This window comes from Marmota flaviventris, chromosome 5, assembly GCF_047511675.1.
Source record: "Marmota flaviventris isolate mMarFla1 chromosome 5, mMarFla1.hap1, whole genome shotgun sequence".
NCBI classification, from domain to species: Eukaryota; Metazoa; Chordata; class Mammalia; order Rodentia; family Sciuridae; genus Marmota; species Marmota flaviventris.
The window spans coordinates 153,782,716-153,806,415 of record NC_092502.1 but is presented as its reverse complement, the minus strand read 5'-3'; the positions used below and the strand labels follow the sequence as shown (position 1 = coordinate 153,806,415).

The 23,700-nt window shown below is 39.8% G+C and overlaps 1 protein-coding gene across 2 annotated transcripts in view; it reads left to right on the top strand.

Moving 5' to 3' along the window:
- Nucleotides 1-23,700, top strand: part of Trio (trio Rho guanine nucleotide exchange factor) — a 333,690-nt gene that overhangs the window by 137,826 nt on the left and 172,164 nt on the right. For both annotated transcript variants that reach the window (XM_027950370.3, XM_071612702.1), the window contains exons 5-8: nucleotides 1,709-2,221; nucleotides 4,103-4,225; nucleotides 8,384-8,575; nucleotides 15,672-15,803. In XM_027950370.3, the coding sequence (XP_027806171.1) occupies nucleotides 1,709-2,221; nucleotides 4,103-4,225; nucleotides 8,384-8,575; nucleotides 15,672-15,803 (960 nt within the window). The remainder of the gene's footprint in view (nucleotides 1-1,708; nucleotides 2,222-4,102; nucleotides 4,226-8,383; nucleotides 8,576-15,671; nucleotides 15,804-23,700) is intronic.

The following is a 23,700-nucleotide window of genomic DNA, read 5'->3' as shown; positions in this document are numbered from 1 at the left end:
ATCTGGAGGTGACAGAGGTGTGATTAAACCAGTCCTTTCCTGCTTATCATTTGGTCCTAGGCCATGCTTTTTTCCCTTTGCCTTGGCCTTTGCATTTAATCATCCCTACTTCATGTTGTACTTGAGGCCTAATACTGATTATCAGTCTGCTTCCCATTCTGATCGGGCGAGGTTAAGATTCCTTGCTTCAATGGTAATTGACTAACGTTTTGTTGCTGTTAAATTGGAATGTAAGATTATATATGGCATTTGGGCTGCTCAGAATCACAGCAGATTATTATTATTATTTTTTTTTATAAAATTAAAATCTATATTCTTTTTTTTTAATTTATTTTTTTATTGGTTGTTCAAAACATTATAAAGCTATTGACATATCATATTTCATACAATAGATTCAAGTTGGTTATGAACTCCCAATTTTACCCCAAATACAGATTGCAGAATCACATCGGTTACACATCCACATTTTTACATAATGCCCTATTAGTAACTGTTGTATTCTGCTACCTTTACTATCCTCTACTATCCCCCCCCCTCCCTTCCCATCTTCTCTCACTACCCCATCCACTGTAATTCATTTCTCTCCTTGTTTATTTTCCCATTCCCCTCACAACCTCTTATATGTAATTTTGTATAACAATGAGGGTCTCCCTCCATTACCATGCAATTTCCCTTTCTCTCCCTTTCCATCCCACCTCATGTATCTGTTTAATGTTAATCTTTTCTTCCTGCTCTTCCTCCCTGCTCTGTTCTTAGTTGCTCTCATTATATCAAAGAAGACATTTGGTATTTGTTTTTTAGGGATTGGCTAGCTTCACTAAGCATGATCTGCTCTAGTGCCATCCATTTCCCTGCAAATTCTATGATTTTGTCATTTTTTAGTGCTGTGTAGTACTCCATGGTGTATAAATGCCACATTTTTTTTATCCATTCATCTATTGAAGGGCATCTGGGTTGGTTCCACAGTCTAGCAACTGTGAATTGTGCTGCTATGATTATTATAGTGAATGTTCCCTTTGACTTTAGCTCTGTGAAGAGCCTCCGTCAACTTTCTTGCTAAACCTGGGATAGTTTCCAAATTCAGAGAAAGTTATTCATATCATATCATCTGTTACTTAATGGGAAGTAAGGGAGGGACAAAAAGAACTGATGAGGGTGGTCTGGTTGGACTAACACTTATTATTTAATAAGCAGCCCACAAATAAATATTCCAAAAGGGTTTTTGAAGCCCACAAGGAAGACATTGGTGTGAAGGCAAATAGCAGGGACCCCCTAAAGTTTTCTACTGGGAAGGAGATGACAAATGGAGAGGAAAGAATGGGTAGAATAATACATCTATGAAAGTGATACTTTTGAAATGTCTGCTGTGTGCTTATAATTTAACCTGTTTCTGGCTTAATGTGCCTGAGTAGGTTAATCTCCATATTCTTAGAAAGGAATCTAATTGCTTTAGGTCTTATGAAAAACGTGATTCTGTAATCCTAGGTATTCCAGCTAATATCTGTTACTATAGCAGATTTTTCATTCATTGTACTGATAATGCATCTTGCATCCGCATTTGTTTTTATGGAGCCAGAACCAGGTATGTCATGTTTTCTGTGAATAGATTAACACTGAAAATCTGTGACTAAGCACTGCAAATTACATTACATTAAAACCATATAGAATTGGTTCATCTTCTTATATGTGATTTTTTTTTTTCCTTAAGACAAATATGGTCTCTTTAGAAGGCCTTACCAAAGTAGTTGATCCTTCTCAGCTAACTCCTGAGTTCGATGGCTGCCTGGAATACAACCATGAAGAATGGATTGAAATCAGAGTTGCTTTTGAAGACTACATTAGCAATGCAACCCACATGCTGTCCCGGCTAGAGGAACTTCAGGACATCCTTGCTAAGAAGGAGTTGCCTCAGGACCTAGAAGGGGCTCGGAATATGATAGAGGAACATTCTCAGCTGAAGAAGAAGGTGATTAAAGCCCCCATTGAGGACTTGGATTTGGAGGGACAGAAGCTGCTTCAGAGAATTCAGAGCAGCGATAGTTTTCCCAAAAAGAACTCAGGGTCAGGTAATGCGGACCTACAGAACCTCTTGCCCAAGGTGTCCACCATGCTAGATAGGCTGCACTCGACCCGGCAGCATCTGCATCAGATGTGGCATGTGAGGAAGTTGAAGCTGGACCAATGCTTTCAGCTGAGGCTGTTTGAACAAGATGCTGAAAAGGTAAAGAAGGGACGTTACATGCCAAAACCAGACATGGAGGGAAGCTCCTGGGTCTAGGCAGCCAAGGCTCGGGTGGTCAGGTGCACGGAGGGGAGAAGGTGGGGAATGGTAGGACTACATTTCCCGTGTTTGTTATACACCAGCAAGGTTTATCAGAGACTGTTCTTCAGTCTGTCTTCTCATTTTACTCATTGTGCAGTTCAGTGCTGTTTTAGAAAAAAATTAACGTTTGAGTTAAAATTACTGATGGTTTGGTTTAGAATTCCTGTAAGATAAACAAGAAGGGAATTTTGAGTTAAAAGAGTGTTAATTGTGTTGGATTGTGTTATCAAAACCTGTAACTATGTGTGCATTTTGCTAATAGCTGCTTTTCCTCTCGTACAAAGCCAGTGAGAGAACCCCAGTCAGATCTATGTTTGAATGTGTTTTTAAAATAAAAGGTGAGTAATGCCTTAAAAGTAAGTTTCTAGGTAATACAGGTAATAATCACTTATTAGTCTCATGTTTTATTATTGTACACCAGAAAAACCAGCTAGTCAAAGTGAATTCTTATCAATTATTGACTCATGCAGTCTTAGCAATGTGAAAGTGGGACCCTTGCAAACAGGAGTGTGTTATAAGCCATGAACATGGGTGAATTTATCATGCTTCATCTGAGTTCATTGAATTTTTTTTCCCCCACATGGACAGGAAAATATTCTATGAAGCAAAAAATTGTATTAGAAATCTTTGATACAAAAGGATCTTTTTAAAGGTGAAAATCCAGTATTATTCGGTACACTTTTAACCTGTTAGTGTACTTTGGTCTTAAGGAGTGCCTTGTCAAAGATACTAGAACAAATTTTTCTTCCAAATACTGGTAAAACTGGTTACTATCTCTGGGATTCTGGTTCAAGACACTGTAACAAAGCTAATTGATAGTTATTTCTGTTTCCTCAAATGTTTTCTTTGCAAATCTTTCATTATTGTTGTGTTGGGGATTGAGCACAGGGCCTAGCACATGCTAGGCAAGTGCTCTACTACTGAACTATGCTACTTTTAGTGTTTGCAAAAACACTAAAAATAAAAACACAAAAAAATACTTGCTAAGTGGAAATTATTACCTAGGATGTATCAATATAATTAAAAATATAATTAAAGCAGGTAAGGAACTCCTAAGAATCCTAAGAATTCCCTCCTGAGAATCCTAATTGATATCCTTATCCAAGTAACCTGTGACTTAAACCATAATCATTGTTAACATTTCACCAAGTCTTAACTTCTCAGTATATCTTATTGTTTGCTCTTGCCCCCATCTCTATTTACTCTTTTATTAAAGAATGTTATCTGGGCTGGGGTTGTGGCTCAGTGGTAGAGTACTTGCTTAGTACGTGCGAAGCCCTGGGTTCAATCCTCAGCAACACATAAATATAAATAAATAAAATAAAGATACAGTGCCCAACTAAAAAATAAATATAAAAAATAATAAGGAATGTTATCTTTTAGTCATCGGTATTGCTGTCAGTAATCTGGACAGAACCAACCTCACTCAGAGACCTGTAGGTGCCTAGTTCCACCTACAGGTCCTTAGTTGAAAAGTAGTGAGGCAAATGGTTCACAGTGGTAGGAGTCCTGGCCTACAAGTCAGAAGATAGGAGTTTTCTAATGGTAATTCCTAGAGGGCTGGAATACGTTTTATTCGCTTTGTAATTCCTCATTATTAGATTAAAGTTTTCTTATAGATCCTGCAAGTTCAGAAGTACTGACTTGTTCTTAGAAATAAAGACTCTTCTAGTCTGACACCTGAGAAGTTGTTGAGGAAAGAAGTCACTCTTGTTGGTGTGGCCCCCTCAGACACTTCTTGTTCTGCAGTGATTCCAGGTTGTCTTTTTCTTCTGGTAGATGTTTGACTGGATTACACACAACAAAGGCCTGTTTCTAAACAGTTACACAGAGATTGGGACCAGCCACCCTCATGCAATGGAGCTTCAGACGCAGCACAATCACTTTGCTATGAACTGTATGGTAAGCTGTCATCAGAACAGGTGGATCCTGTCATGTCAAAGCATTTTAACAAATGGGAGGTGTCTTGTCATGTGAGTACCAGAACCTTTGCAGAGAGGATATGGGGCCTTCAGAGTGACCCTGTAGAAGTTGACCTTCACCTATAGGGAGTTTTACTGTGTTAGAATGTCTAAGGATCTTTTTTTTATGTTTTAAACAAACAAAAATGAAAACAAGCAAACAAACCAGTGAAACTTGAACCTGTTTCTTGACTAGCTCAGCACTGTTGACACTACTCCTGTGCTCTGCTTCCCGGGAGCTGCAGAGACTCCAGGAAGGCTTCTATAAGGAGACTGATCTCCTAAATGGACACTGCCAGTTTGCAGGCTCCGTTCATACTAAGCATGAGGCCAGCCTGCCATCATCTGGGCATACCAGCTCTTCTAAAACAGGATTTCTTCCAAGTTGAGCTGGAAAGCTGGAGCTGACCTTTAGCCTGGCCTGGAACCTCAGGTTCCTTGGAGATTGGTGCCTTTGACACCCTGAGCTGCTGCTGTGACTCTTTCCAGAAGCCTGTAGAACAGAAGGGCCACTGTTGAACCTCATCCTAAGAAACAAACATTGAATTTTGAATAGCACTTTTATCATATTTTTATGGTTAGTAAAACTAAATTAAAATTATGTTGTTCTAAGGATATATGCTTGCTTCCATGAATAGTTAGGGTTCTAGAAATTTCCTCTTCAGGGACAAGGAATTTGAGATTGAACTTCTAGCCTTCTCTGTGAGAATAGTGAGAATAAACTACTTTTAAGCCTTATAACATAGTGTATTAAAACAATATGAAGACAGAGGAAGATGCCATTCAGTTAAAGTTTGGTGAAAAAGTGCTACAGTTTAGGTAATTTAGGTAATTAAAGATAAGATTTGGCAATTCTATTTTTGTCTTTCTTCCTTCCTTCCTCCCTCCCTCCCTTCCTTTCTCCATCAAAAAATTTTACACTTTGAGGGAAGATAGTGTCCGTTCAATTCATCAAACCTGGATATAGATAATAAGGAAAGCCAAAATGTTACCTTTGGGGTAGCTTCTTAGAAAAATTTCTTCTTACAAAATTGTTGTTAATTTTTTCTGAATCTTCTGAAACTTCAACTAGTGGCAAAAGGTACATTTTATCCACATACAGTACTATACCATATACTTTAAAAATCAGAAATAATATAATGTATTCTAGGAATGAACAGAAAACATACTCCCTCCCCCTAGCAGTATCAGTGACAGACTCAAGAATGGAGAGAATGGGAAGCATGATGTGGAAGACAGGAGAGAAGGTGTGGCTACAGAAACTTAACTTCTGACTTTCTGCATGCTGTGGGACCTCAGGCAGTTTGCTTGACCTTTATGAGCCTCAGTTGCCTAATTGTAAACTACAGATACTATTCACTTTGTATTTGTAAAGCACTAAAAATAGTGTATAACATGTAGTACTTGTTTGGTGGCAATTATTACCTAGGATGTAATAATTAAAAATACAATTAAAGAAGGTGAGGAACTCCTAAAGGTATAGGTAGTATCTATTGTTTTTGTTTTTTAAAGATTTTTAATATTACCTGTATTATTTTTATAAGTTTAAATTTTAACTAGGAGGAATGTAGTACCTCTGTATACTGGGCTGGGTGATGACTGCTGGGGGAGTTTCTGGAATAGTCCTGTCCCTCATTCTAAACACGTCCATGAGTCCTTAGTAATATCCATGACATCTGTCTATACAGAACAAGGCCTACAAACCTCCAGCCCTTTCTCTTGCTACTTACAGTGTTTTGCAAACAACCAGTTGATAATCTGGTTACCAACAATTATGCTCCTTGTCCCACAACACATATTTCTGAAAAGCTATGGTGAGAGGAATTTAGGTATAGGTACTTTTAATGGAGGAACTTGCACATTGCCACATCTGAATACAGGCTTGCTATTAGTTTGTCGGCTGCTGTATTCTTTTCTATGTGCTATAGGTGATGGAGAGAAAGAAAAGGTGTAGTACACAGAATGGGAAATAAAATGATACAGTAAACTGTTAGTATAATGAGTTTGATGAGTGGTTCCCATAGTACAGCCATCTGAATACACTGCTCTTCTCCAGATCCTAACTGAGGGCATCTTCTTGTGTTCTTCCCAACAGACTGTTTGGATTGGCTTTTCCTCTTTAAGGATTCAGAGAAAGGGAAATTAGCAATTCTAAATCACCGTCACTTTGAGATGAGGGAGGGAAGAATAAAATGCTTAAGAGAATGGGTACATTGCATTTAACTTATTTAACTAGTTAGATAATTAATGCCATCACACAAGCAACTGAGGTCCATTCCCACTGATCATGGCCTTGACTGGCACAGCCTTCCAAAATTCCTTCTCTTTCTAGCTGATTCTGACCTGTATGTGCAACTCAAGCAATTCAGGCTGGACTCCTGTGGCTCTGTAAACCCAAACTGAGGCAACTCTACCAAGTTCTAGTTTGGGTGAGAAATAGAGGGAAAGGATGAATAAAAGAAGGTACAAAGAAACAATGGACAGTGAGTTCTCTAGGTGCTTTCCAAGGGTGGGCTGCAGACACCATGGGGCCGGGTGGAAGCTGTTTCAGGGCTTTGTGGAAGGCACTGGGAGAGTGGCTCAGAGCTGCCTTAGGAAGGGAGACAGGAGGAAATGGGAAAATTCGATTAGGGACAAGTGGGAGGAGCCGAAAGGCCTGTATCTGGAGATCCACACGGAGGAACAATGTGGTGGCAGTGTCATAAATGGTAAGTATGTGAAGAAAAACATCTTGGGATTATTGAAGGTGTGCGCAACCTGCCGCCAACCTTGGATGCACTACTGATCACAGAGATGATTGCAGGTGGAAGGTGAAATGCCGTGGGGAGAATGTGTTTTCCAAAAAAAGCAGAGTTTAAAAATTCTTTTTTAAAAGCCTTCATCCTATTTTTGGAGTAAACTGGTAGACTTAAATAGGAATTTCAACACAGTAGAAAAAGCTTTACTTAAATATGAACACAGCATTTTTTTTTTAGTGTACTCATGCTTTTATTTATTTTCTAATAGCATGTTTTTTTCTCTGATTTTATGTCTTTTTAAATTAATTTTATATATGTCAGTGGTATGCATTACAATTCATATTAGATAGAGAGAGCACAATTTTTCATATCCCTGGTTGTATACAAAGTATATTCACACCAATTCATGTCTTCATACATGTACTTTGGATAATAATGTCCATCATGTTCCACCATCATTGCTAACCCCCTGCCCCCTCCTTGTCCCTCCCACCCCTCTGCCCTATCTAGAGTTCATCTATTCCTCCCATGCTCCCCCTCCCTACCCCACTATGAGTCAGCCTCCTTATATCAGAGAAAACATTAGGCATTTGGTTTTCTGGGATTGACTAATTTCACTTAGCTTTATCTTCTCCAACTCTAACCATTTACCTGCAAATGCCATGATTTTATTCTCTTTTATTGCTGAGTAATATTCCATTGTGTATATATGCCACTTTTTTTTTTTATCCATTCATCCACTGAAGGGCATTTAGGTTGGTTCCACAGTTTAGCTATTGTGAATTGTGCTGCTATAAACATTGATGTGGCTGAACACAGCATTATTTATGGTTCTACCTTGGTGCATTTTCCTAAGAGAAAGTAGATATATTTATACGGTATTTTCTGCTGGCACCAAAAAGATGGACTTGGACTGATGTAGAAAGGAGAGCTTGTTTTTTCATGAATAGTCTTCAGTTGCTGTGTGTGTGTTTTCTGGTTTCTGGGTTCTAGTTAGTTGCTTCATTTCTGTGCGACTGCTTGCCATTTGGATCCTTGTCGGTATTTGAAGCCAAGAAATGAGGAATAGTATATTTGTGTGCACCCACTTATGTGTTTGATTGCTTTGTGCTTGACAATTATGCTTTTTAGCTAGTTGTTTTATAATTCTATGGTTTGAAAAATAGAAATTGGAGCCAGTACTTAGGATTTATGGAAACCCAGAGAGCAAATATATATATACATAACATCATCTATCAGGTGATTCTACTGTTACAGATAGGACTGTAGTAGAATGTTTCAGAAAGTGCTGTCTGGGTTTCTAGAAAGGAACCCCTACTAACCTTCTCCTGATGGGCCCACTTCTTCTGCCTCTTTTGCAGAACGTGTATGTAAATATAAACCGCATAATGTCGGTGGCCAATCGCTTGGTGGAATCTGGCCACTATGCCTCTCAGCAGATCAAGCAGATTGCAAATCAGCTGGAGCAGGAGTGGAAGGCATTTGCGGCAGCCCTGGATGAGCGTAGCACCTTGCTGGACATGTCCTCCATTTTCCACCAGAAGGCTGAAAAGGTCAGTGCCTAGAACCCCCAGCCCATGAAGTGGTAGCCAGAACATTTCTTCCTCCAGTCATTCAATATGTGCAGCAAATCCTTGGAGATCATTTGTGCAACACTTGACTGTAAGCTCTGAAAGTGAGCTCTGAAGTCCCTCTTAAGTTTAAATCCAAACTCTCTTACTTGTTGCTGTGCAACTCTAGGCAAATTATTTAACCTCTTTGTTCTTTAGTTTTTTCATGTAGGAAAAAAGTAGAAATAAAAGTAATAAAGTAGAAATAAAAGTATCTGTTCAGAAAGGGATAGTTTTATCACGTAAATGTGATCATTTGTGTTAAGTGTCCTGCATAGTAAATATAGGTTGAGAACCCCTTACCAAAATGCTTAAGAGTGTCCAATTTTGTAGCTTTTGCATTGAACATTATTTAAACATTCTTACTCTGAAAATTCTTTTTTTAATATTTATTTTTTAGTTTTTTAGGTGGACACAATATGTTTATTTTATTTTTATGTGGTGTTGAGGATCAAACCCAGAGCCCTGTGCATGCCAGGCGAGCACGCTACTACTTGAGCCACATCCCCAGCCCATTACTCTGAAAATTTGAAATCCAAAATGTCCCAAAATCCAAAAAATTTATATAGCTCAAAAGTGTTAGATTTCAGATTTTCCAATTAGAGCTACTTAATCTTCATTAATAAGCAGTGACTGCTGTTGTTTTTCCATCCACCCGTTTTTCTCCTCTTCCTCCAAAACAGAGAGAACAGTAACTTTCAGCCACTAGGAAAACTCCCAGGAACGAGGCAAATGGTTACTCTGTTTAAAAGAAAAAAATTACTGGTGTAGCTTTCTCGGGAACAATTTTGGTGGGGGGGGGGGGTACTGCATTCATAAGGATTTGCCCTAATGCTTTCAAGAAGGACATAGTATTTCTCTCACCTAAAACCAGTCTCTGTTGGAGAGTGAAGTCGTCAGTGAAGGTAGGATAGAGGCCCCAGCTTGCCTAGGATTTAAGCAAGATAGTCGGAATGTTGCACAAGACACTAATTAGCAGTGATCTCAACTCTAGAAACCTTTGAAGTATGAAACAAGTGAGGAAATTAGTGGAATATAAAGAGAAAAACATCTTAGTAGCATCATATAAAAACTGTGAGTGAAGAATTTCAGATTTTCATTTTTCTGCTTATTATCTTATGCATTTATCTAATTTTATAATAGAACATTACAAAGGTCTACATATGAAACAAGTTTTTAGAGTAACAGGAACCTTCTCAGCCTGAAACAGATCCTTCTTCATGGCCCTGTGACCACTTCTGACCCTTACTATACAGAGCAGTGCTGTGTACCTGATCATCTGTTGTCACTGTGAGGGGAAGGATGAGCTGTGGTCCATGAGTGTGTCATCTTTGGTAGCCATCTAGCAACCCTACAGGTCCAGGAGGTGTGAAGTTGGTAGTGGGCCCCCAGAAGGGCAGGTTAAGATAATGTGAATACATAAGAGGCAGAACAAGCTGCTTAGGAAAACGGTAAGTGACCTAAAGCGGAAGATGGAGGGAAGTGTCTTTCATGAACATGAGGGGATTCAGAATTGTAAGTAAACCCAAGAGAATGCCTGCTGATCTTGCCTGCCTAAATGGAATCTAGAAATGTGGACATCATGAGGCATTTTCTCCCTAATGTTTTATTAAAAATTTTCAAACATACAGCAAAGTTGACAACCTGGAGTGTTTTTATTTGGCTGTAACTTAGGGAGTTGAAGAAAATTAAATTTACAGGAGTATATTATTGAACAGAACTTAATGGGTTCCTGCATAAATTTCAAGTGTGCTTGAGGGCTCCATGCATATAAAGCAGCCACAGAAGCCAAATATGAATTTAGGGAGAGTATCCTGGTGAAGATAGGGCACAACATGTATCCTGTACCTTGATGAATGATGCAGTTGTGCCCAGACACTGAAATGTACAGATTCTTGGCAAGTATTTCCTGACTTTGAGGTAAAAATACATGGTCTCTTCTGCATCACTGAAGGCCATCCTTGGGATTCTTATAGATGGGAGAAGTTCACATCTAAAGTAGTTTCCTCTTCCCAGGAGAACAGAAGAATGGGTCAACTTTGTTCCTTTTTTAGATAATGTGCTGTCTAGTCACATTAAGTTGTTTTCATAGCTCAGTCTGGAAAGGCCCAGAAACTTGGACATCATGAGTTATGTTTCAATCCATCTTTTTGATTCCCATCTAGAATTTTCATGAGAAAATTTAAACAGAATGCTCAAATATGTGGCCCATGGTTAATGGTCTTACTGGTGGAAGTAGCCTTCTCTGTGAAGATGAGGCTTTGGCTGAGTTGTGCACTTCTGCACCTGTATCTCCATGGGTGTTCTTATTTTGGTATTTGCTCATGACCGTAGAAATCTCAATTTTAAGACTAGACAAGGGTGAAGTTTCAAGGAGTTATGTAAGGACACAAACTCCTTTTATCGTCTATGCAGCAGCGCTTAAAAAGTGTTTTGGTTTTTGTTTTTTTTTTAAGAATTCACCATTCTGTTCAGCATCAGGATCTCTCTAGTTATGCCTTCCTACAGAGTCTCCATCATTCTCTCATGTCTTTATCTCCCGTGAAGATAAGGAATCAGAATACCAGTTTACAAATATGGAAACATGGCCACAGTGATTTTTCAGTAGACAGTGTTGAGGGGCCCCAGCCTTACTGACCTGGTCATGTGGTGTGAATATCCACTTAACAGTCCTTTTATGTTAGGATGGTTCCATAGCAAATTCTTTTAAGATTACCTTTTTATAAAAAAGAATTAAGTGACCTGGTATTACTATACCTTCAATTTTCCAGGTTAATCACAGTAATCCTGAACTGCATTCTCCTGTTTGCTTGCCTGTCCCCACATGTGGCCACTGAAGCCACATCAAGTGGAATAAAATGATAATAATAAAGTAATTTCTGAAAATAGGGTTCAACAAAAGTGGAATGCCTTACTGGAGCATTCCTATTTCACATAGGTGGCATTCACGTGTGGCTAGTGGCTGCTGTATAGGCAGCACTGAGGCACATTTGTGTGACTGCAGAGCATTCTGCTCTGATAGAGGCTTGCCCTCACAGGGCACCTATGTCCTGACCGTCTCTGTGCCAGAATGGCTTGCCTATATTCCCAAAGCTGGGACTCTCCTTGAGCTTTATGGCTACATTTTTCATTTCCTCACATAAAATGAACTCTTTTGTACTTCTGTTAGTATTCTTATAAAATTTTACTTTTCACAGAAAGTTTTGAGCTTTTCAGAAAAAGTTTTAAAAGTAACATGTATTATAAGCATGACTAATATACAATGGTTATCATTTGTATGATTTTATCATAAGTCTGGGTTAAAATTCTGAGGAAAATATCAAGTATAATGCTTCATTATTTCCAAATAATACAAGTCACTGGTCCTATCTTAACAGAATTTCACTTTATATATGTTCTTTCTTTCATGAAAGCTTTTACCAAAAGCATAGACTAATTCTTGGCTTTTGGTAAAAAATTAGATTATCATGGAATAAAGGAATTGGGACAAAATATATATACAAAATGAGTAGTGTATCCATGAAAGCAGTTTTAAGGTACTGAGAGTGATTCTTGGCTTATTTTGGTTCAAATTGAGGTTGTCTTCTCTGAGTTTTTCTATTGGAGCTGTCATAGCTGATTTATGATACACAAGTGAAAATGCTTTTTCTACCCCATGATTTTCCTGGGCAGAGAAGGGGACCCAGGGGAGAAAGTGAAAATGATGAAACAAAAAGGAAAAGTGGGTAATATTTTCTAGAAATGAAGACAGAAAATGAGATGAGAAATAAGAACTCTGAAGTTTAAATTTGTGTGTGTGTGTATACTTTCAACCAGCCTCACTTCAAAAAGGAGGAATCCCTTTTGAATAAATATTTTTAGAGTTCATACTCTAGGAACTTTCCATTTTTTTCCTAAATCAGTTATGCTCAGCTGAGACTCTGTCTGGGAGGTGGAGGTGATGGGCTTAAGAAGTGGGTAGGAGTGAGGCTCACGGTCTGGAGGACCCTAGCTGTGGGTGGTGGAGACAAACAAGCAGAAGAGCCCAGCACCTCAGGGTGAAGCTCCCTCTAGTTAACAGGGAGTCGGGGAAGGGCCTAGGAGAATCAATCTGCTAGTTACTCAAGTTCTCCTTGGAAAGCTGGGTATATAAATCACTTCCCTTACCCTCTTGCCTCAGTTTTGCAAAGTGACGAATACAAACTCCGTTTATCATCTATTCAGCAACAGTTGTTTGTTTGTTTGTTTTAACAACTTTTTAAGAAGTCTGCATTCTGCTCAGCATCAGGATCTCTCTCCTCTATTCTCTCTTCTATGCTGGAAATGCAACACTGCACTTTGAGTGTGCTGTCCACCACCCAGCTCCACCTACTGCTGGATAAGCATAGAATCCAGTGCTAGGGAACCATCTTTTACAAAAAGAAGGAGCTTTATTGTGCAGCCAACCAGCAAGGAGGCCAGGACCTCAACACCCAGGTCTTCCTCTCTGATCAGTTGGCAATGGGAAAAGCTGCCTACTAATTGGGTGGCAAAAACAGGGAGTAGGGTTCCTTTGTGCAGGCATAGACCGGCTTCACACCTCTTCACGGGTTGTGTGCTTCTTTTGTGTGAGTTTTGTTCTGTGCAGGGGATTTGGAGCTTGTGTCAAGGTTATTGCTTGGGAAGCTGGCTTCTTCTGTTATGTGCATTTTTGAAAAGCTGATTTCATTTTTGGGGGGGGGGGGATGTGTGTGTGCGCTCGCACCCACGTGTGCACCCGCGCGTATAGGGATTTCAAACCATCCTTGAATGAATTCTGAAGGTTTTCCCTGAAAAATAACTCAAGCACTTTGTTATGAAAGGAATTTTTGCCAGGTGTGTCCAGACCTTAACTAATTTCAGTTGCTTCAACAAAAAGAGTTGCATATATTTTAATAGAGTTTGATGCAGTGATCTGTTAGCCTGACAACTGTTATTAAATTGTGAAGTATTGTGCTTTGTAGCTAATACTTGTGTTCACCATGGTCCATCAGAGGCATTTTTGTCTCTTGGAATATGTCGAAACTCTTTGTTTTGGGTGCTTGGCAGTGGCCATTGTCCAGGAGTAAATTAATTGCTGACTTGGACCTGATGGTTTATTAATGGTGATGGTTAACCTCAGTCAATTCATATTTCAAAAGTGTTTACAGTAATTACTAATTGGCATTAAGTACAATAATGGAAGAAGAAAGTGAAATAAAGTTAAAGAATCAACCAACCTGACCTAAATGACATTTATAGAACACTCTATCCAGGAAATACTTAGAAATAGGAGTAAGTAGTCATATCTGAATATATATGGGGGTGGTGAAGTGTAATTTTGTTGCAGTTTCCAGTGCCTGGAGGGAATTAGGAAGACACCACAAAAGAGGGTAATGAAAACACTCCTTGGTGCTGGCTGGCTTAGTGATGTTTGGAGCCATCAGAAACTAATTGCTGTCCTTGACACTTTGTGCCATTTGAATTGTTGTCAAGCCCAGAGGTTTTAACAAAGTACAGATATTTTTCTGAGCCAACATTAATACAGGGATTTTCATAAACAATAATTACTTGGGTGACTTGTCTATTTTAAGGTCTTAAATGCCGTAACTAGCTGGGAGATTATGCTCATCATATTTTACAAGAGTAATATATAGAGTCTTTCCCCCATCTGATGGTCAGGTGTCCCATTTTAAGACAGCCATCCACTGCATTCCCTGCTATGTATAAAAACCTGCTGGAAACAGAGTGAAAGAGGTTAAACCCAGGGAAATATGTTGATGTCTGCTGAGCTTAATTGAATTAGCTTCTTTAATTGTGCCTTCTGCACTTGCCTTGGACACTTAACTGTGATGGATTCTGATAGCATCTCCCTTGGAAATTTGGCAGTGATTTATCCACTATTGATGAGTCTTGGAGATGTGGGTGGCAGTGGGGAAAATTGAGATGGGAACTGCTGTCAGCAGTCCTGGACGTTCAGGGAGGCTCAGACTCTTGTTTGTATGCAAATTGGAAAATTTTGAATGGTTCTGCCACCTCCTAAACCTTTCTTGAGGTTCACAGCTGAGCAGCTTCGTCTGCCTTTATTGGTCTCCTCTTTATTCCTGTGTTAATTTCCTTTGGAAAGGGTAAAAGAATGGGCTGCTTGCTCTTGCTAATGTTAGTCAAGTAGTTTCAGCTACATTGGTCTTTTCCTTTAGTATTTTAATGTAAGAGAAAAAGTAAGTCTGAAAAACAGCTCCTCAGAGAAGCCACATCCTGCTCTTGCTACCATGGTTGGGCTGAGCTGGGAGTACAGGGCAGGTAGAAACATAGATTAAGATGTGGATTGGCAAAACTGGCTAGGGTGTCCCTAACAGTGCAGGGTAGTGCTGCTCCAGAGGCCTACCCACACCCTAGGCAGAAGAAATCTGAGCCTTTGTCCAAACACAGGTTCGCAGCCAGGCATGGTGGTGCATGCCTGTAATCCCAGCGGCTCGGGAGGCTGAGACAGGAGGATCTCGAGTTCAAAGCCAGCCTCAGCAAAAGCAAGGCACTAAGCCACTCAGTGAGAGCCTGTCTCTAAATAAAAAATACAAAACGGGGCTGGGGATGTGGCTCAGTGGTCAAGTGCCCCTGAGTTCAATCCCCAATACCTCCTCCGTCCCCCCCCAAAAAACAACTAAAAAAAAAAAAACACAGGTTCATGAGCCTGGCCCTTATCCCATTAGACCCTAACCTCTGGGAGTGGAGTCCAAGAATTACATCACATTTGAGGTCTCTCATTAATGCTATTTGAGATGAACATTTAACCATGTTACATTCTTATGATCTTACACAACTACCCTTCTTTTCAAAACTATGTTTAAAAATATCCCCTTTCAACATAAATGATATGTGATGAATTGATAGATGTGATCTTTTTTTTATTTAAAAAAATATTTACTTCTTAGTTTTAGGTAGAGATAATATCTTTATTTTTATATGGTGCTGAGGATTGAACCCAGTGCCTCATGCATGCTAGGCAATTACTCTATCACTGAACCACAACCCCAGCCCTGATCTTATTGTTTTAACCCCCAAGTACATGAGCAACGTGGACTCCTGGTGTAAAGCCTGTGGTGAAGTAGACCTTCCATCTGAGCTGCAGGATCTGGAAGATGCCATCCATCACCATCAGGGAATCTACGAGCACATCACCCTTGCTTATTCTGAGGTAAGGACCAATTTGTCTTAGATTGCAAGGCAACAGTATTTTTGCCTCATAGCACTAGGAGCTGACAAGTTGAAGTTTTGGGTAGCCCAGTAAAAACCTAAGATGTTGAGTTAAACTGCAGTTTTGTCACTCGGCATTTGAATTCCTGTACTTGGAGGTCACAAGTAAAGCTGGTTGTGTGCAGCCAGTGACTTTTCATAGCCCTCTGACTTTGGTTGATTAGAGTGCTTGTATTTTTATCAGCTACATAAATGAAATCCAGTCTTCTTGTCTATATGTACTTAAGAAATATGTATTTGTGTGCTATTCGGTCTTGTTTAACTCAGTTTAAACTTTGAATGAAACTTTTTAGAAAATACAGAGAAAGCCTACTTCAGCTTCATAGTCTGGATTGCAAAGCACAATTTCTTTTTAGAAATCTAAGTGTAGCATTTTCTTTGTTATTTCAGAGTTCATTGCATTATTAATTTAAGGTATCCATGTTTTATTTTCTGCTGCCTCCTTCTATTTCATGCTGTATTGTCAGGACTTTATGTAATACCTTACTTAATGCTCATAACTCAGAGATATGTACCATTATTGTCTCTGCTGTTAACAAATGAGGCCCAAAGTGGCTTGTTAGGAGGTCAGCTGGTGGAGCAGGATGGCTTCCTGTTTCCACTTACTACTCTCCTACCTATATACTATGCCACCTGGTGGCCACATTGCCGTAGGCCGGCTGGCTGGGCAAACTAATGGGGGGGGGGGGTTTGGCGAGGAACTTGTAAAGATTGGTACAGCAGGAGTGGGAGCCATTTATTGTAGGACAGGAGGGGTATATATACATTACACACAGCTTATCTTAATTAACATAAACTAGATACAGCAGTCAACCAATAAGGAATCTCCACACTTAATGGCTCACTGGCGTTACTTCACAAACCACTCCCTCTGGCAAAATGCCAGGCGCCATCTTGACTTGTTTACAGACCCTAACACACATGATGCCCAAGCCTGGGTTACACAGTCTCACCCTTGCCCGCGTCTTGTTCACTTGGCCCTGCAGACCAGTCAGCCTTGCGTTAATGGAGATGTTTCTGTGGGAGAGATGTTTAGAATTTCGTATGCTTACTTTTATCTAAAAAGTTTCCTCCATTCTCCTTTAATAGGCAGCAGCTATACTTTCTGTGTTAAGGTGAATGATTACTTTGAGGCCTCAATGAGAAAATGTTTCAGAGTACCTAGCAGGGGGTTTGGTATAGAAGATGTTTAATAAACATTTGCTGGTTTTAAATCAGTCTTCTTTGATCTGAACCACACCCACTCTTGTCAAAGTTGCAAGGAAGAATTGGCTGTTTGCATTTTAGACTGGCAGTTCTTGTGCTTCACTGAACACTGGGCCCAGGTCTCTTGATCCCCTGGTGTCTATGGGTACATTAAATGGACACAGGAAGTGCTACTGTATTTGCTTCAGAAGAGGTCAACCAATAAAAGTTAGTGTTAAATTGTTTGTTTCTGCAGTTACCCCTTTTGCCTAGCAAGTTCCCCCTATATAGCACTATTTCATGTTGCCAGTAGGAGTAAAAAAAAATAGTCAACTCTTAGTTTTCTTAATTTTACATGCAGTGTTTCTTAGCTAATTTGATTGCCTACTTTATTAGAGATGATTTTTACATACATACAATATATAATAGCCATTTCTGTAATAAAACTGAAAATTGAACATATGTATTCCTCCTTAATTACATCGATTTATGAGGATTACATGAATTTCTAAAAACCATTAAGTTCTTTCCCCCAGTATACCATCTTTGATTGCACTGGTAGGCTTGTAGCCAGCCATCTAAATACCCTTGACAAATGAAGGTAGGACTGAATAGTTTCCATTCACACACCAGGTCACTGGCAGAAGCTGATGATAATCTTCACCTGTGGACTCAACCCAGAAAATAATATGGCATACCTCTCAATCACCTTCACCTGAACAATGTCACCTTCCACCAAAACAGCCACTTCACACTGCCTCTGTACTTGGCTCTCTTACAAGTACAGAATCTCTTAATTTTTTTTTTTTTAGAGAGAGAGAGAGAGAGAGAATTTTAATATTTACTTTTTAGTTTTTTTCGGTGGACACAACATCTTTGTTTGTATGTGGTGCTGAGGATCGAACCTGGGCCTCACGCATGCCAGACGAGTGCGCTACCGCTTGAGCCACATCCCCAGCCCCTGAATCTCTTAATTTTTAAAAAATATTTACTTTGTTTATTTAGTTTTATGTGGTGCTGAGGATCGAACCCAGGGTCTCACATGTGAGACGTGAGTGCTCTACTGTTGAGCCACAACTCCAGCCCAGAATCTCTTAATTCTTAAAACTACATTTTATAAAAATGGAGCATCTTGATGTAGGAACTTACATTTATCGATGGTATAGTTTTATTCACTTTAAATTGATGCTGATAATTCAAACTAATTTAACCAAAAGTAAAGAGCCTCCCAGGCTAAGGTTGTAAACCTAAATTTTTAGCCTCAATAACAAGTTTGTAACAGAAGTATGAATTCAAGGAGACAATAATTTGACCTGGATGGACTGAAAAGATTTTTAGAACATAATGAATTATTTTGCCTTTTAAATTATTTAAATTATGAAATAGTTTCAGATCTACAGAAAAGAGGTAGAATAGCACAGAAAACACTCATGTTCCTTGGACCCAGAATTCCCAATTTTTAGCATTGTGCTACATTTGTTTCTCCCTCTTTCCTTCCCTCTTTCTTTCCTTCTCTTAGCATGACCATTCTGTCCTCAGATCCCATTCTCATCCCCCAGCTGTCTTAGCAGAGTCTCTGTCTCTTTCCTGGTCTGGGATGCTGTCCAGTGGTGTGCACTACCTTTAGTGGATGTGTCTCATCAGTCTCTTTCTAAATCAGACATTCCTTACCTTTATATCTATGATGGTCTTATGGGGCACAAGGCTTTCACTCTTAGCCTGATTCAAGTCCATCCACCTCATGGGGTCCTCAGGCTGTGCCTTGGCAGGTTCATGCTGTTTTCCAGGTGTCACAGCTGCAGGTCTATTATGCCAACCCCTCCCACCCCTGGAGCTGTTAACCTTGACCACTAAATGGATTGTTGTCTGCAAAGTTCTCCAATATATAGTTAAAGTATTTTCAGACTTTGTCTTTGCTGAATGTTTTGCAGGCAGATGTAGTGCTATAATACTACTCTTCAGACTTCTTCTCCAAAGCTCAGCCTCCATGAGGATTTCTGCCTGTATCCATCACCACTCTGATGACAGTTACTTAGTTTCATCATTCCTTCTGTATTTATAGATCATTTTCTATCTTAAGGAAGAACAACCCACCCCCCACCCCCATTCTTCTTCCTCATGCAGTCTTACTGTGTGCAGTGGATTATCTATTATTCTCTTTTGACATGTAAATTGTACAGATTTGACCAGTTGGAATCCCTCTCTGTGTCCTTTTGATATGTCTTTCTCATCCTTTGAACACTCCTTTACTTTCTGGCTTAACAAAATGTTCCAGGCTCATCTTGTACTTTCCTGCCCACCCCTGGGATCAGCCATCTCACTCAGTAAGAAGGTTCCTTGTATTGTGTGGCATTGAGAAGGTAGAGCCAGAGGGCTTGTTTGCTTATGAGGTGTCAGCGCTTCTAGGCCCTCTGAGCAGCCAGGACACATGGTTTGGAAGTGTGCCCACCCACCCACCTGTCCCTCCATCCATCAGTCTATCCATATGCTCACCCATCCAGGCCTTTCTTTCTAACTTCCTTGCATCTGCCCACCCACCCAACCATCCATGTGCATGCACAATTATACACATATATCTAAAATTACTGCTGTATCTATCTGTGACTACCTATATTCTTAAAGCACATGTGTTCTGTTTGTACCGGTTCTTCCATTTCCAATCCAGGAACCTCAGGGTTCTTTCTAGCCCTTTTCTTTCCATGCTTATAAATCCCTTCTCAGATAGCAAAAGACCTGACGTCCATTGTTCTCAATATGTTAACTTACCTGTTCAATTAGCATTTGGTCAATCTCCCAATTATTCTGGTCTGGCTTCTTCACCCCCTACTCCATATTGCCCTCTTCCTTAGAAAGCCGTGTACCGCCACTCTTCACTGCCTCATTTCCTCCATGCCAGGAGGGGAGAAGGACAGGAAGGGAACGACAACTTTGTGTTTTTTTTTTAAGTGATTTTTTTCTTTTCCTGAGTCAGTAATTTTCAAACTTGGTTGAAGATGCAGCTTCTCATGCTCCATCCCTGGAGATGCCAAATCAATATTCTCAGTGGGTTTCCCTACCTACCCACTGACCCTGTGGAGTATTTTTTTACCTGTTACTCAAGAGTTGTGGGTCTGCTTTGGAAGTGTCCATCTCAGCCCTGCCATGGGCTAGACTTCCAGCTAGATGCAGAGCTGTCTTGGGGCAGCCATGTTCATAAGCTCAGCTGGTTCCTTACCTTGTGTCCCTCCTTCTTTCTTACTCGCTTGCTTTTTCCCACAACTTTTAAATAAAACTGTGTTTATAGTCTGTAGTGTCTGGTGACATAAGTTTGCTATAGGAAACCTTCCCAGCATTTTTTTTCAAGAGACAAAGACTGCTTTGTTCTGTTTGATTAGCTCTGTCCCATGTTGCTCTTCTGTGTGTAATAGGGACAGAGCAGCCTACCTCACAAATATTTGCTTGCTTTAGCTTGCTAAGATTTGGGACCAATCTTGCTTACTGTAGCTGATCACAAGAGTGAAGCAGTATGGACGACTGAGATAACCTGTAATTTAGAAACAGCATGTAAAGTAGTTGTTTTTAATATTTTAAGCAAGCCAGCATATCTACAAGTTTTTCAGGAAACTAAATTCATTCAAATGACTTTGATCTCAGTGTACCCATGTTTCCTTATAAGCCTAAAAATCATGTGTTTGGATTTCAAGGTGAGAGCATAGTAAGTGTCCACACATCCTCCCCACTACAGCCCTGGAGCAGGAGAAAGGCAAAGTGACCTTGGCCTGCTGCAAGCCAGGATAACACCAGGGTTTAGTTTCTGCATCACTTTCTCAGCTTAGCAAGTATGCTGACTTAGTGTGTACTTCAACAGCCATAGGATTTGCTGCCCATGAAGCTGGTTGAGTGCCTTTTAAAGGCAGTATGTAAATGGATGATGGCATAGTTAGTGTTATTTGCATAAGAGAAAAACAAGTAGCAGAATGATTCACCTGGATAGTAATCTTATTAAGACCACTTGGGAGGTGAGTGGAAGCTCAGCTCCCTTGCTCCACATCACTTATAGAACAACTGTTTTACAATCTCATGAAAGGTCGCAGCATTGCCAGAGTCACATGATGCTGTCATCCACTTCTACTGTACCCCAGAGCTCAGCTAGAAGCCTTTTGAGGGCTCCAAAAAAGGAGTGATAAAAAGCTAGCCCAAGTGTGGTCTGCAGAACGAATGTGCATGCAGAGCACAGGTAGTTAAGTCCAACTGGTGCCAATGGGGCCGCACCAGCAGTTGCCTCTTTTGGTCTTATTTTGGTTTTTCTTTCCAATGATCCAAGTAGAGGTATCAGAGAAGGTTAGGCATAATTAAATTGATCCGGTTTTGAATCAGAAACTGAATATCTTTAAAAAAATAAGCTTTGGAAGTCCATCCTATAAGAACTTTCCCCAGAGAAAGAACCATCTTTTTATCCTTCTCTTTACCAGATGGTGTCCTTGGAGCATGGGAAGCATCACTGTCAGGGCATGATCTAGAAGCTTCTTGATTTAGCCATCCTAACACAGGTTTGACGTCCTTGGAGAAGTAGGTTCAGCTCTTGTCTGAGTGTCCACTGTTGTACAGAATAGACTGAGTGCTCACCTGCTGCCTTCTCATTTTTTTCTCCACCATGAAAACCTTGGCATGAGAACAGTTTCACGGGAGGTGGAGAGGATAGTGGACCCACGCCCAGGCTTCCTGAAGAGACCTGTGCTGGGAGGCCATGGTGCACTGGCTGTGGGCGTTCAGAGTCAGAGCAGCCAGGGCCTTCCCTTTGCTCAAGCTGCCAGGGCACCATTTCCTCATGACAGACTAGGTGGTTTTGTGTGTTTTGCCTATTTTTGTTTTACCTTTGGATTGTTGTTTCCTACCACTTGATGTCTATAAGACACCACATTTGGACCTAGTTGACAACATTTCTGGGTCAAAATCATTTGTCTTTTGGATGGTTGTTGCTTTTGCAGCCTTAAGCAGGAGTGTCCAGATACAGTTCTTGTAGCACAACATTCAACTTTGGGTAACAGAAGAATGTTCCTGCTGCAGACTTAGCTCAGAATCTGATTTAATGGGAAATGTAGAGATCCAAGTACCAGAAATGAGAATAGGCAAGCCTCTGTGAAGTTTTGTGAAACTCCTTTTTAGGGTGGCATACAGAGATCGAAGGTACACATAAGTGCAGTTCTGATCAAAAATAAATATTCAGGAACCAGGTCATTGTTCCAGATTTTAAACAGTTAAACTTCCTTCTAAATATTAGGAACCAAGCATACCTTTGATATGGCAAAATTTTAAACTTATCTTTAATTACTGTTTTACTTGTTAATATTTGCATTTTCCTTAACTCATTTAGATATTAGAGCCTATGAGTTCATATATTTATAAAATTTTAGTTAGTGTTTATAAAATGCAATTTTGATTGCCTGTCAAATCCCCCAGCCCCATATTCCAAGAAAAACAAAGCGCAGACTAAAAAATGAGCTGATTTTTATCAGTTAAAAATTATGGAAAAGTCCTTCTATTTGATAATGGAGGCTGATTTTCTTTTGGCAGCTGCTTTCCCTTGTAGGGGCTAAAAACTAGAAACAGAGTTTTAAACAAAGTGTGTAACTGAAGTAGATTTTACCTGGTTGTATGGTTAAAGTCATTCAGAACTACATTACAAACCATAAACTCATATTATTGGTTTTGTACTTGAAATATATATGAATTTTTGGGCTGTATATATTATATACCATTTTAAACCTTCTTTTCTATATGATAGAAATACATATTAACATTTTATAAATTTCTGACATTTTCACATATTACTATACTCACAAAAATATTTTGCCAAAAATTATTAAAAAGATCTATGATATTGTTTATGTGCTCAGGTAATACTTCTTAAACTGCCAAACTTATAAAAGCTGCATGGAAATAAAACAATTATTCTGGAAAGTTTCACTAGAGAGTTGTTATATATGAACATTTGAAATTCCGTGCTATCTTATTGGGTGTGAGATAGTTCTCTTGTCCAAGATCTTTCTGGCAAAACCCTGCTGCTACCACTGTCATTCTGATAAATGACAGTACCAGTGGTGGCACCCGCAGCAGCACTTTGGTCTCTGCCTGTGGATTCCTGGGGGCAGAGCTTGCTCAGTGAGCTGTCTCTGTCTTCACCTACTCAGCAGACTTCCTATCATGCCAGTCATAATATGTGCTACTGAGAGCTGCCAAACAGATGCAAAGACACTCAAGGAAAGAATATGCCATTTCTGGAATATTGTTGCTTGGATTTGTTCGTTTTCAGAACGGTATTGGTGTTGTCACATGGATGCCTTTTCATGAGGGCTTGGAAACCCATTTGACACATTTTGCATTGGTGGTTTAAAACCCAAAACAGTTGGTCAAGATAGAGCTTGCTTTCTACTTGTGTAGATGGAGTCTGTGAAGACTGTTGTTCCAGGGCCAGTGTGGCTGTCCTGTTGACTCTTCTAGCAGGTAAATGGCTGTCAAGTTTGCCTTAGAATCATCAACAGTGGCTGAAACTCCAACATCTTACCCAAGTTCCTGGAAGCAAGGGCAAGATGGAATGAGCATAGTTACAACTTGACCCTTAAACTGTTCCCAAAATTCCCATTCAACATTTTTTACTTCTCTATATTGATCAC